General features: G+C 38.8%; 1 protein-coding gene across 2 annotated transcripts in view; it reads right to left on the bottom strand.

Moving 5' to 3' along the window:
* Window positions 1–15,314, bottom strand: part of LOC117525538 (E3 ubiquitin-protein ligase RBBP6-like) — a 39,017-nt gene that overhangs the window by 19,299 nt on the left and 4,404 nt on the right. Inside the window, exons 2-4 of one of the 2 annotated variants that reach the window (XM_034187403.1) lie at window positions 15,154–15,253; window positions 14,989–15,028; window positions 6–47 (exon numbers count right to left, since the gene is read on the bottom strand). In XM_034187403.1, the coding sequence (XP_034043294.1) occupies window positions 6–47; window positions 14,989–15,028; window positions 15,154–15,253 (182 nt within the window). Of the gene's footprint in view, window positions 1–5; window positions 48–14,779; window positions 15,029–15,153; window positions 15,254–15,314 lie in introns of those variants that run through there. The other variant, XM_034187405.1, reaches the window with a different exon arrangement.

Genomic DNA, 15,314 nt, shown 5'->3' with positions numbered 1-15,314 from the left:
AGTACCTTGGAAAGTTGGGCGAGTGACAAAGAAGGAGAAGAATCAGTCTGCAGGAAAATCAGAATAAAGACATTAAAGTTTTCAACACCTCCTAACAAGTCCTACAGGGGCCCACCACATCTGCGTTGTCCACTGTTGATTCCTCAATTTTTTATTTTTAAATCTCAACTGACCAACAGTTCAAAAGTAAAAACCTTTGATAGCTCCAATGAAGTGCAACACATTATTTACAAGTCCTATGCACTGTGATCACTTGTTCTTCAGAGAGAACAGGGTGATAAATTTAAGTCAATTTATGAAAAGCCTAACAACTGCAGAGCCTTATGAAGGATTTGATGCACTGAGAACTGTTTACATGGAAGAGATACTTTATGTGGAAGGAACCTGTACAAATACCAGAGTGTAAACAAAAGTAATTGTATTTCATGATAAGCTGTGATGTTCAATGTAGACTACCAGTTAATGTTTGGACACCGATGTTCAAACGTTTGACTACTGATGTTCAAACATTTGACTGGTACAAATTGGAATCTAGACTAAAAGAAGAAGGTGTAAATTCTTTTCCCAAATGATGCCTTAGTGTTGCAAATTCATACTAGTGGTTCTCCATCCTGGCACTCTTGCTCAAGACATTTTGCATCTTTCACTAATCTGAACCCAACTGGCTGTTGGCGAGTACCTGAACACACCTGATGAAGCTAAATAGCTGCGAACAAAATGCAGACCCATAAGGATGTGCAAATCAGGGGTCGAGAGAAAAAGTATTGCAAACCACTAATCTTAAACAAAACAAGAAAATCAAATCAATTTTATTTATATAGCGCCAAATCACAACAAACAGTTGCCCCAAGGCGCTTTATATTGTAAGGCAAGGCCATACAATAATTACGTAAAAACCCCAACGGTCAAAACAACCCCCTGTGACCAAGCACTTGGCGACAGTGGGAAGGAAAAACTCCCTTTTAACAGGAAGAAACCTCCAGCAGAACCAGGCTCAGTAAGTAAGTAAGTAACATCTGTAACAACTAGATCTCTGTCAACCCTGCTTCTGGACATCACCTGCCCTGCACATTTTCTGTCCATGCTCTACCCACACCTGATCAACCGTGTCAGAAGGAAAATAAAGAAAACAGGTCATCTCCAAGAGGAAGGGTGGTGTTCACTATCCATGAGCAATACTTTCCAAATCTGACTTGCATACATTACATTCTTCACTCCTTTACCGATTAAGGAAGAGTGGTGGTCATGCTGCTAGCGCGCTGGTTTCCAGAGGAGAATGTTCCTGTCTCAAGACCACCATGGCCTCTCTCCATATAATGTGGAGCTGCGTCCGGAAGGCCATCTTGTTGCCAAACCAACATAAAGATCCATCTTGGATCTGCTCATGTGACTTCGCGTAAAATAAGGAAAAGGAATGTGTTTGCTTTCTTGCACGAGGAAAAAGCAACCTTAGGCATACTAAAATATTTTGAGCAATCAAACCTCTTAAGAGCCAACATATGACAAGTATATTGTATGGGAGAAATTAGAATGAATAAATAAAAGAATAATAAAAAGAAATTTGAAAAGTAATTACAGTTATCAATATGGCACTCTAAATGATCATAAAACCATGACTTTAAAACCTTAAGATAGCATAGTTTAGTGATTGCGTTCTTATATTTTATGATTATCGTTGACATATATTGGTGATGGTATCATGAAATAAACAAAACTATTTACGGTGCATCCAGAAAGTATTCACAGCGCAAAAAAAAAAAGTGCTTGTTTTTACAATAAAAAAAAACTAAGGAATTGCATGTACATAAATATTCACACCCTTTGCTCAATACATTGCTTGCCTCTACTGGTGGTTGGCTCTCACTGCGGTATTGTATCACTTCCTGTTCCGGAGCACAGCGGTGTTTTTCTGTATCTGTTAGCTGTTTAATCTGCGCAGTTAGATTGATCTAGTTATCTAGATTATGATTTGTTTCCCAGTGTAATCTTTACGTGCCTTAACTAAAGCACTCCTTCTGCTGAATCACCTCTAAATTATTTACACATTATTCACTTTGCGTGTTTTTAGGAATCCGCTAGGTTAGCGTAGCTACTAGCTCTTAGCCGATTTAGCATGGCGGCTTCTCCTGTCTCTCCCGCACTTTTCTGCTCTGGGTGTGAAATGTTTAGTTATTCCTCGGCCTCCTTTAGCAGTAACGGTACTTGTAATAAGTATAGCTTATTCGTAGCTTTGGAGGCCAGGCTGGGCGAATTGGAGACTCGGCTCCGCACCGTGGAAAATTCTACAGCTAGCCAGGCCCCTGTAGTCGGTGCGGACCAAGGTAGCTTAGCCGCCGTTAGTTCCCCCCTGGCAGATCCCGAGCAGCTGGGAAAGCAGGCCGACTGGGTGACTGTGAGGAGGAAGCGTAGCCCTAAACAGAAGCCCTGTGTACACCGCCAACCCGTTCACATCTCTAACCGTTTTTCCCCGCTCGACGACACACCCGCCGAGGATCAAACTCTGGTTATTGGCGACTCTGTTTTGAGAAATGTGAAGTTAGCGACACCAGCAACCATAGTCAATTGTCTTCCGGGGGCCAGAGCAGGCGACATTGAAGGAAATTTGAAACTGCTGGCTAAGGCTAAGCGTAAATTTGGTAAGATTGTAATTCACGTCGGCAGTAATGACACCCGGTTACGCCAATCGGAGGTCACTAAAATTAACATTAAATCGGTGTGTAACTTTGCAAAAACAATGTCGGACTCTGTAGTTTTCTCTGGGCCCCTCCCCAATCAGACCGGGAGTGACATGTTTAGCCGCATGTTCTCCTTGAATTGCTGGCTGTCTGAGTGGTGTCCAAAAAATGAGGTGGGCTTCATAGATAATTGGCAAAGCTTCTGGGGAAAACCTGGTCTTGTTAGGAGAGACGGCATCCATCCCACTTTGGATGGAGCAGCTCTCATTTCTAGAAATCTGGCCAATTTTCTTAAATCTTCCAAACCGTGACTATCCAGGGTTGGGACCAGGAAGCAGAGTTGTAGTCTTACACACCTCTCTGCAGCTTCTCTCCCCCTGCCATCCCCTCATTACCCCATCCCCGTAGAGACGGTGCCTGCTCCCAGACCACCAATAACCAGCAAAAATCTATTTAAGCATAAAAATTCAAAAAGAAAAAATAATATAGCACCTTCAACTGCACCACAGACTAAAACAGTTAAATGTGGTCTATTAAACATTAGGTCTCTCTCTTCTAAGTCCCTGTTGGTAAATGATATAATAATTGATCAACATATTGATTTATTCTGCCTAACAGAAACCTGGTTACAGCAGGATGAATATGTTAGTTTAAATGAGTCAACACCCCCGAGTCACACTAACTGTCAGAATGCTCGTAGCACGGGCCGGGGCGGAGGATTAGCAGCAATCTTCCATTCCAGCTTATTAATTAATCAAAAACCCAGACAGAGCTTTAATTCATTTGAAAGCTTGTCTCTTAGTCTTGTCCATCCAAATTGGAAGTCCCAAAAACCAGTTTTATTTGTTATTATCTATCGTCCACCTGGTTGTTACTGTGAGTTTCTCTGTGAATTTTCAGACCTTTTGTCTGACTTAGTGCTTAGCTCAGATAAGATAATTATAGTGGGCGATTTTAACATCCACACAGATGCTGAGAATGACAGCCTCAACACTGCATTTAATCTATTATTAGACTCTATTGGCTTTGCTCAAAAAGTAAATGAGTCCACCCACCACTTTAATCATATCTTAGATCTTGTTCTGACTTATGGTATGGAAATAGAAGACTTAACAGTATTCCCTGAAAACTCCCTTCTGTCTGATCATTTCTTAATAACATTTACATTTACTCTGATGGACTACCCAGCAGTGGGGAATAAGTTTCATTACACTAGAAGTCTTTCAGAAAGCGCTGTAACTAGGTTTAAGGATATGATTCCTTATGTTCTCTAATGCCATATACCAACACAGTGCAGAGTAGCTACCTAAACTCTGTAAGTGAGATAGAGTATCTCGTCAATAGTTTTACATCCTCATTGAAGACAACTTTGGATGCTGTAGCTCCTCTGAAAAAGAGAGCTTTAAATCAGAAGTGTCTGACTCCGTGGTACAACTCACAAACTCGTAGCTTAAAGCAGATAACCCCTAAGTTGGAGAGGAAATGGCGTCTCACTAATTTAGAAGATCTTCACTTAGCCTGGAAAAAGAGTCTGTTGCTATATAAAAAAGCCCTCCGTAAAGCTAGGACATCTTTCTACTCATCACTAATTGAAGAAAATAAGAACAACCCCAGGTTTCTTTTCAGCACTGTAGCCAGGCTGACAAAGAGTCAGAGCTCTATTGAGCTGAGTATTCCATTAACTTTAACTAGTAATGACTTCATGACTTTCTTTGCTAACAAAATTTTAACTATTAGAGAAAAAATTACTCATAACCATCCCAAAGACGTATCGTTATCTTTGGCTGCTTTCAGTGATGCCGGTATTTGGTTAGACTCTTTCTCTCCGATTGTTCTGTCTGAGTTATTTTCATTAGTTACTTCATCCAAACCATCAACATGTTTATTAGACCCCATTCCTACCAGGCTGCTCAAGGAAGCCCTACCATTATTTAATGCTTCGATCTTAAATATGATCAATCTATCTTTGTTAGTTGGCTATGTACCACAGGCTTTTAAGGTGGCAGTAATTAAACCATTACTTAAAAAGCCATCACTTGACCCAGCTATCTTAGCTAATTATAGGCCAATCTCCAACCTTCCTTTTCTCTCAAAAATTCTTGAAAGGGTAGCTGTAAAACAGCTAACTGATCATCTGCAGAGGAATGGTCTATTTGAAGAGTTTCAGTCAGGTTTTAGAATTCATCATAGTACAGAAACAGCATTAGTGAAGGTTACAAATGATCTTCTTATGGCCTCGGACAGTGGACTCATCTCTGTGCTTGTTCTGTTAGACCTCAGTGCTGCTTTTGATACTGTTGACCATAAAATTTTATTACAGAGATTAGAGCATGCCATAGGTATTAATGGCACTGCGCTGCGGTGGTTTGAATCATATTTGTCTAATAGATTACAATTTGTTCATGTAAATGGGGAATCTTCTTCACAGACTAAAGTTAATTATGGAGTTCCACAAGGTTCTGTGCTAGGACCAATTTTATTCACTTTATACATGCTTCCCTTAGGCAGTATTATTAGACGGTATTGCTTAAATTTTCATTGTTACGCAGATGATACCCAGCTTTATCTATCCATGAAGCCAGAGGACACACACCAATCAGCTAAACTGCAGGATTGTCTTACAGACATAAAGACATGGATGACCTCTAATTTCCTGCTTTTAAACTCAGATAAAACTGAAGTTATTGTACTTGGCCCCACAAATCTTAGAAACATGGTGTCTAACCAGATCCTTACTCTGGATGGCATTACCCTGACCTCTAGTAATACTGTGAGAAATCTTGGAGTCATTTTTGATCAGGATATGTCATTCAAAGCGCATATTAAACAAATATGTAGGACTGCTTTTTTGCATTTACGCAATATCTCTAAAATCAGAAAGGTCTTGTCTCAGAGTGATGCTGAAAAACTAATTCATGCATTTATTTCCTCTAGGCTGGACTATTGTAATTCATTATTATCAGGTTGTCCTAAAAGTTCCCTAAAAAGCCTTCAGTTAATTCAAAATGCTGCAGCTAGAGTACTGACGGGGACTAGAAGGAGAGAGCATATCTCACCCATATTGGCCTCTCTTCATTGGCTTCCTGTTAATTCTAGAATAGAATTTAAAATTCTTCTTCTTACTTATAAGGTTTTGAATAATCAGGTCCCATCTTATCTTAGGGACCTCGTAGTACCATATCACCCCAATAGAGCGCTTCGCTCTCAGACTGCAGGCTTACTTGTAGTTCCTAGGGTTTGTAAGAGTAGAATGGGAGGCAGAGCCTTCAGCTTTCAGGCTCCTCTCCTGTGGAACCAGCTCCCAATTCAGATCAGGGAGACAGACACCCTCTCTACTTTTAAGATTAGGCTTAAAACTTTCCTTTTTGCTAAAGCATATAGTTAGGGCTGGATCAGGTGACCCTGAACCATCCCTTAGTTATGCTGCTATAGACGTAGACTGCTGGGGGGTTCCCATGATGCACTGTTTCTTTCTCTTTTTGCTCTGTATGCACCACTCTGCATTTAATCATTAGTGATCGATCTCTGCTCCCCTCCACAGCATGTCTTTTTCCCGGTTCTCTCCCTCAGCCCCAACCAGTCCCAGCAGAAGACTGCCCCTCCCTGAGCCAGGTTCTGCTGGAGGTTTCTTCCTGTTAAAAGGGAGTTTTTCATTCCCACTGTAGCCAAGTGCTTGCTCACAGGGGGTCGTTTTGACCGTTGGGGTTTTACATAATTATTGTATGGCCTTGCCTTACAATATAAAGCGCCTTGGGGCAACTGTTTGTTGTGATTTGGCGCTATATAAAAAAAATTGATTGATTGATTGATTGAATACTTTGTTGATGTACCTTTGGCAGCAATTACAGCCTCAAGTCTTCTTAAATATGATGCCACAAGCTTGGTGCACCTATTTTTGGGCAGTTTTGCCCATTCCTCTTTGCAGCATCTCTCAAGCTCCATCAGGTTGGATGAGGAGCATCAGTCCACAGCCATTTTCAGATCTCTCCTGAGATGTTCAATGGAATTCAGGTCTGGGATCTGGCTGGACCACTCATCAAGCACATTCACACAGTTGTCCTGAAGCCACTCCTTTGATATCTTGGCTGTGTTCTTAAGGTCATTGTCCTGCTTGAAAGGTGAACCGTGGCCCCAGCCCGAGGTCAAGAGCGCTCTAGAGCAGGTTTTCATCCAGGATGTCTCTGTACATGGCCACAGTCATCTTTCCCTCAATCCTGATTAGTCTCCCAGTTCCTGCCACTGATTCACACCAAAGACAATCTTTGTCTCATCAAAGCAAAGAATTTTGTTTCTCATGGTTAGAGTACTTCAGGTGCCTTTTGGCAAACTGCAGGTGGGCTGCCATGTGCCTTTTACTAAGGAGTGGCTTACGTCTGCCCACTCCATCATACAGGCCTGATTGGTGGATTGCTGCGGAGATAGTTGTCCTTCTGGAAGGTTCTCCACTGTCCACAGAGGAATGCTGGAGCTGTGACAGAGTGACCATCAGGTTCTTGGTCACCAACATGACTGATGCCCTTCTCCCCTGATTGTTCAGTTTTTACGGAGGGTCAGCTCTAGGAAGAGTCCTGGTGGATCCGAACTTCTTCCATTTACAGATGATGGAGGCCACTGTTCTCATCAGGACCTTCAAAGCAGCAGAAATGTTTCTGTACTCTGCCCCAGATTTGTGCCTTGAGGTAAATCCTGTCTCAGAGGTCTACAGACAATTCCTTTGACTTCATGTTTGGTTTGTGCTCTGACATACACTGTCAACTGTGGGGCCTTATATGTAGACAGGTGTGTGCTTTTCCAAATCATGTCCAATCAACTGAATTTACCCCAGGTGGACTCCAATTAAGCTGTAGAAACATCTCAAGGATAATCAGTGGAAGCAGAATACACAAGCTCAATTTGAGCTTCATGAGTACTTATGTACACGTGATTTTTTTTTTTTTTTTTAGCTTTTTTTTATTTTTGATTAATTTCCAAAAAGCTTAAAAAAAACTTGTTTCACAGTCAATATTGGGTATTGTGTGTAGAAATTTGTGGGGACAAAATGAATTTCATAGATTTTGGAATACAGCTGTAACATTTAAAAAAAATGTGGAAAAAGTGTAGCGCTGTGAATACTTTCTAGATGCACAGTACCTTGCATAACACGTTCAATGGATAAATAAACTGGGCCATCTTCTAAGACCCCTTTATTAAAAAAGTAGTAAGAACACATAGCTATCTGCCCATATTTCCTCAGGTTTGTCTACAACTTACAATGTTTACCGTTTAAAAAAAGTAGGTTGTTAACATCCTTTTGTTGATATTTTGAGTATACATAGATTTTTTTATTCTGGTTCTACTGTCCCATTCAGTGATGGTTTAACTTATTAAAAACATTTTAAAAACAATGCAGCAATCATGGTGAGTAAAACGCACAAACCCTGATTGCCAAAATCGTAATTTGACAATTATTATTATTAGTTTTAAGTGAACTTATTCAACTAAAACAGGTGTGCTCAACAAGCCTTAGGAAGTGCCAACATTATTAGTTTTAAGTGAACTTATCATTCAACAAAAACAGGTGTGTTCAGCAAGAGTTAGGAAGTGCCAACATGATGACCACCTATTTGTTAGCCAGTTGGGTATGAAGAGCAGAAGATGGAAAACAAAGGATTGGTAACCACTGTCATAGAGAATCCTAAGGATTTATCACAAATACGAAGTTGCTTTTCTACTGAATAGACCCCATGTAGCTGACACTGGATAACATTGATCCGCCATCTTGGTTGGCAACAAAAATTACTCCGGTTTCAACATCCAGAAAATCCCATTCTTCAATATACTCTCATTCTGAAGCTTCTGGCTTGAAGGACACGTCGGTTTGATGTTCAACATATTGAACCAACGAGCTTGAATATAAGGGTACTTCACTGTGCAGATTTCCATCAGATCCAGAAATAAGAGCAAAATGATTTGCAGTGATGAAGCTGAAGTAATGGCAGCCATCTTCCACAAGTATCATCCTCGGAAACTTTCTTTAAAAAAGGACGCAAACTTTCAGCCAGTTTTCCAACAACCACACAGGAAACTGAAACCAAGATTTCAGGTTTCTTGCAACAAGGTCCTTCTGTGCTTCACTTCATCCTCGATGATAACAGAAAAATGTCATGATGCAGTCGCCCTGAACACAGCCACAGATGATCACTGGTGCAATTCCTTCAATGTCCTTCTTGCACTCAGTGTTTGAAAACTGCCAATTCTCAACAGATTAACTACGCTGTTTATATAACCTATAATCTAAGAGCATATTTTAAAATTCAAGCGTACCAATAAACTGACAACTGTAACATATGTAGTGAGTAAGTGTGAAGTTCTCAAATTAGTTTTGATTGTATAGCATCAATTAATATAGCTAGAGCTGGAAAGGGGCATGTTTCTCCTTTTCACATCACCTTTTTTGCGCTTAATTAACTTCTTCATACAATTTGTTCTTGAGGTCCACACAGGAGCTCTGTGGGTTACTTCTGGATCAGTTCAATACAGATTTTACAAAACCTACAGCCCAGCTATGAAACATTTTGCCACTTGTCTCTTAGCCTCACCATCTGGGCACTCAACACATTTGAACAGTGGAAGATTTATGCTTTGCTTTTTGAGAGCAATAGGACTAACTGCACTGAGTGAGTGGATAGCATCTGTTTTGCCAACCAACATGGCGGAGGAAGCATGGACGATCATGACTGCATAGAGCCTATATAAAGTCCACTTTCAATCTAAATATTTTTCCACATTCCATGACAAAGCAACATACACACACATATATATATATATATACATATACATACATATATATATATATATAAGGGATGAGCGAGTACACCATCTGTTCAACCATCTAAATTATCTGTATCCGTACTTGTAGTGGGCAGGGCCTAAACCAGAAGTGGGCGTGGTTTAACTCAAAATGGGTGGGGATTAAATCAGTACATTATATTAAATGTGAAATTGATATGGATTGATCAGAAGTTGCTATATTTATTGTTTATTTGAAGACTAATTACAGAACAGCCTCAAAATTGAGATTCAAATTAATGTTTTTGATCACAAATGTAAGAACTATTTACAGAAGTTTTTTTTATGAATTCAGAACATGAATATTCTTAAGTGTATGAAGACAGTCTGTTAGCCAATGAGGATTTTCCTTCAGCACGAGCACAGATATTGACAAATTTTACTCATATCATGCCCATACTCGTCAAAAATGCTTTATCTGTACCGGATACTCGTCTGAAACTGGTATCTGGCTCAACCCTAATATATCTCTCACATGGCCCTAGTTTTCCATCGAAATTGAGGACTTCTAAAAACAAATCAATGTTCAAATCAATCATACCTTTTGAGCTACTCGTTATATATGAATGAAATATAAAGGGATTCTTCTTTGGTATTAGCCCTCTTCAGACTGAAAAATAACTGGTCTTCTGTAAAAATAAAAAAATGCCCCAATTCACAGCTTCCTAAAGTTTGGCATACATTTTTTGGTGTGTGTTTTAGAACAGGTTTGACTCCCTTTCTCCATAAAGAAGCATGCCAGATCTGTCAAATTTTAACCTCTTAAACCCTGGAGTCCCCAAATTTGGGGACTTGCCCTGTTTTGGAACATTTGAACACTCAACTAACCATGGATGCTTAAGATGGGGGGGAAAAAAAAAAAAAAAAAAAAAAAAAAAAAAAAAAAAAAGACAGCAATCCAAAGTCTTTCTAAATTAAAAGATAGCAACTATTCGTGGCCAAGCGGGGGGGTTGCCCTGTGGTGCATTTTGGTGCATTATTTGGATTAAATTTGGAATTGAAACAGCTGTTAAATTTCTCTTGTGATCTCATGCAGTATTGTACCATCCTGTAGGAGTATATACAGAATAAAATAACAATAGTTTACAAATATAACTAACTCATGCAAAAAACTTTATTGATTTAGTTTGTTTTTGATTGGGCTCAAAGTTGTTGTAATTTGGCGCTTTGTAAGCTGATTAAATTGAAACTGAACAACATTTTATTGAGTCTTAAAGTAAATAAATATGAAATTGGTTACTGGATCCTTAAACTCTGGACATAATCAACTCTACATGGTGGATTTCTGTTTATGTCCGGCGATTCGTTTTGAAGTTATTAATTCCGAGCAGACTGTCTCAGAGAGACAGAGTCAGAGAGCCGCGCAGCGTTTGAAGCTCGTTTCTCGACTGCAACATGACAAGAGTCCCAGTTAGTGACTTTAATCCACACAAAAATGACTCATGATATTTTAATGGCTTTCAGAAGGGTTAAGAAGCGGACTTATCGCTTCTGAAGAGCAGCGAATCAAAGAGCCACGAGCCATTGAATCGAAGCATTGCTTCGATTCACGCTTCAAACTGAAGTTGTGCTGCAGAAACGGTTGATTAGATGCTGTACTGAAAATCGTAACGGTCCAAAATTATAGCTTAACAGGCCGCAACGCAAGTTTGCGCTAGCTAGAACCCTGAACAGACCACTATTTTACGATAAATTTCTCAGCGATTTGGAGTTTTTCCGCTAAAATACCATTTCACGGATTTGAGGAAATAAAAATTAATGTTTTGCTAGTTCTTTTAGATGGCGAGATTTTGCAAAAAGACGGAAATCCGTCCAAAGACGCTGATAAGCATCCATGACTAACCAATGTTGACACCATCATACACTTATTATACATCAAAATGTCAAGCGAAGTCTCCTCTACAAAAGTATCTACTTCAATCACATATCAACTAACCACAGCTGAAACGCCAAGCAAATAAAGACAAATCAAATCTTTTTTTGGGGGGGGGGAAAAAAACCTCATTTACTCCTAACAAGTATTATTTACTTTCAATTTTTTTGCATCCACAACATCCCTAGGACCTGCCTTTTAGATGATCCAAACTTTTGCATTTTTGACCTTGTACAAGCTGAGAAATAAATCAATGTATGGGTATGTAATTTTGGTGAAATAGGCTCTAGGGCTTAAGGGGTTCAGATATATCACTCATATCATAGTTTTTATTCAGGAACTCAAAACATGTGAGAAAGCAGTATTTTTTTAATTTACAAGGCAATAAATATTGAAAAAATATTTTATTTTTCAAATGCATATTGCCAAGCTATGAGAGAATGTACCATAAAAATGTTATCACTGGATAGAGCATGTCTCAGTTAAGAAAAACAGAAAAAAAAAAACTAGATCTGCAAGCAAATATTTAGGGTCCAAGCACCCCCCCACACCACCACGGATCCAGGCCTGCTCCAAGCATGGACATGGTGTAGCAAGCAGCATCTTTTACTGCAAACAAAACACCAGCAATTTATAGAACACGTGAAATCATAAATTATTAAATAATTTATTTACTATTCCTCTTTTTTTTTTTTTTTTAAGAGTAAACAGTAGTATTTCTACTTGCGGCTATCACCAAAAGCACGGGTCAGCAAACAGCTGTGACACTTATGCTAATGCTGTGCCTGGAAAATATGTAATATATGCCTATGATAAACAGTGTTGCATAGGCAACATTTGTCCAATGTCAGAGGAAGAACAAGATGTACAGGTGACATTCATGCATCTGCATGGTCCTGCCAAGATCTAAAGTTGGCCTTCACAAGATGATATCTGTCGGGTTCCTCTTGTACATATCTTGAGGATCATTAAAGCCCCACTTACATCTACTGGTCAGCAGTAAAACTCCCATCTGATGTGGAAAAGAAAATGTTCCTTGTTCAAACTTATAAAGTAGTTTAGTAGGGCTGAAACGATGAGTCAAATAACTTGAGTAATTCGATTACAAAAAATGTTTGAGGCAAATTCTGCGCTTCGATGCTTTAACGTTGTAGTACATATGCCAGGCCTATGTGTGGCATTGTAACGCCTCCAGAAAAAAACAGAAGACTACAGCATGCACTTAAGGCGGGTAAACGCTAATGGATTTAGCACAAAAGCTACCGCTTTCCAACGCGGCACATTATCACAACAGTGTACATCTTAAAACGGCATTTCCATTTGCACTAAAACATGGTGTGTTTGATACCGTAATAAAAGTAAGTTTGGTTCATTAGGTCAATAAACCTGACCTTGACCATTAAAGATGTGCGTTTCCAGTGATACAATTCTTTTTATGGTACACTGTCATAGCTGGGCAATAAATATCAAATCACAAAATTAAATTTTTTTCCTCACATTTCTAGTTCCTGAATTAAAACTATGATATGACTAATATTTCTGAAAATTCTGACATGCTTCATTAGCCATACTAGAAGGTCAAAGTTGCTCCAAAACGCAAAAGAAAATATTTTTCGTTTAAAAGACTATTCTTCCTAGGATCAATCAAGATTGGAGTACAAATTTCACAGAACAATCCCTGAAAATTTTATTCATCTACAATGAGTAGTTCAAAAGTTCTCCAACTGAACAAAGAAAGTTTTTTTTTTTTTTAAGAAGTCCTCGATTTTTGATGGGAAACTAGGACCTCATTATCTCAATAACTAAAAACGATAGGAGCCTAAAATTTTGTACATGCATTACTGGGCCCAAGAACAACATTTTCAGAAAGCATGACGCAAATATGAATGGTCAGATGTGGCGCATCTGTTGATTTGGCATGGAATGACAATCAGCAGATTACATAAATTGTAGGTTTTATATGCGCTAGTACCCATACCCATCAACTGAAACACCATTTCTGTATTCTAAACTGCTATTTTAAAATTCACTAGTTGACATTTAATTGTGATATGCATTTTCCCATTGTGAAGCCAGAGTGCTAGTTATACACCAACAAGCTATGTTAAAGGGTGGTTCACGTATGCGTTAGGTAAAAATGAAGCCTAAATTTTCTGGAGTTGGAAGGAGAAAAATAATCTCAAGTTAAAACACACCGGATGAAGAGGAAAGGGGGGTGGGGAATCAGCTGCTGAATATTTGTAGTTGCTCCTTAAAATAAGACAGGATGAAAGCAAGTAACAGGAACGCGTGCAATGCACAGTCTGTGAACAGTCTCATGCACAAAAAAAAAAAAAAAAAAAAAAAAAAAAAAAAAAAACCTTGTATATTTTACATAAACAAGAAAGCGCAAAAAAAAAAACTGTTCCTCCAACTCTTGTACTTTTTAAAATGGAAAACTTAAAAGGCAGCATCGATTCTCTCTTGTGCAGGTTAGGCTCAGAAAAAGACTGGGTTTTACAGAATAGTGTGGAGGGAACACACAGGGATCTGGTATAAGTGGTTCTAACATGGAACCACTGAACAACTTTATTGACAGGTTCTGCAGCTTACAGGACACACTACACCAATATATGTCTCACTGCAGCAACTCTGGAAGGCCTTCAAAGACTGACATGATATTTAATTTCTTGATGTGCCCAAACCATGTGATCAGGTCAAAGCATTGTGTTACTGGCCGTGACACATCCTTCTCACTCCATAAATCTACTTTGTACTGATGCCATAACACAGATCTTTAACTGTACTTTTACTGAGCACTCGTGTCACTTTTTATAACAAAATAAGCATCTGTATTAAACCAAAGCATTTAACTCAGCTGAATGGAATTTACGAATCTTTAGCAGTAACGATTACGTGCAATCAATAATCATGGCAGTGTAGAACAAAACTTCATGATGAAATTGCACAGGACAAAACAACTAAAATCAGTCAATGTTACTCAACAACAGATTGCATCATAATAACGGTTTAGCAGGTAAGTAAACAAAATAAATGGGTCTATTCCACTCACACATTTAGTGTGGTAATTGCAATCAAAATTAATTACAATAAACCCCATTCATGCTTTACTCTAACAATTACATTTTCAAAGAAATTAATATAACAGTCAAAAACAATGTAAAACATCTTTACAAGCCCCATAAACACACATTTGTGTGGCCTGAAATAGGCTACAATACCATTTCATTATGAAATACAGTAATGACACTGATAAACAATAGTCATTGAAAAACAATGATTGTTTTGCTTGTTTGTAGCAGAGCCACTTGAACTCACACAGCGACAATTAAGATGTTAAAATCCAAAACTCTGATTTCCAAACTATAACAAAAACCAAAAAAAAAAAAAAAAAAATGGGGGGAGGGGCCTTGTGCCTTTAGAAACTGCTAAAATATAGTACCTTCAGAAATATCTCTTAAAGAGACATCACATAACAGAAGTTGATTTCAACATAAATGTAAAGACACAGTGAACTCAAGGTGGAAAGAAAGAAAGCGCCAAAGAGATGAGAGAGAGACGGAGAGAAAAAAAATGTGTTTGAGTTTGGTTTTTTAAAAGGATTTTACATACGAGTCTAGAAGATCCTTTCATGGCTGTGTCAGAACGATCTCTGCAGAAGAGAGACGGAACAGAAAGGGACAAAATATCAACTTGGGGCCAGCTGGAACAGCAAGTCATCATAACCTCTGACGACTACTCTGTATTTACTAGTTATCATTTTCTAAATATACATACACAATGAACGTCCTGCCAGCAGGTTTTACTCCACCAATTGGAGTGCGGCGGACAATCACGGATGAGTGTTTAGGGATGTGGACTTCATCGTCTGTGTATTCTACAACACATAAGACAGAAGACTTCAGTTATGAGACCTCGTTAATGCACAGTACACAAAT

The sequence above is a fragment of the Thalassophryne amazonica genome, chromosome 15 (assembly GCF_902500255.1).
Source record: "Thalassophryne amazonica chromosome 15, fThaAma1.1, whole genome shotgun sequence".
In the NCBI taxonomy this organism is placed as follows: domain Eukaryota; kingdom Metazoa; phylum Chordata; class Actinopteri; order Batrachoidiformes; family Batrachoididae; genus Thalassophryne; species Thalassophryne amazonica.
Note: the sequence above shows the minus strand (reverse complement) of the source record. Positions and strands in the feature narration are given on the sequence as shown.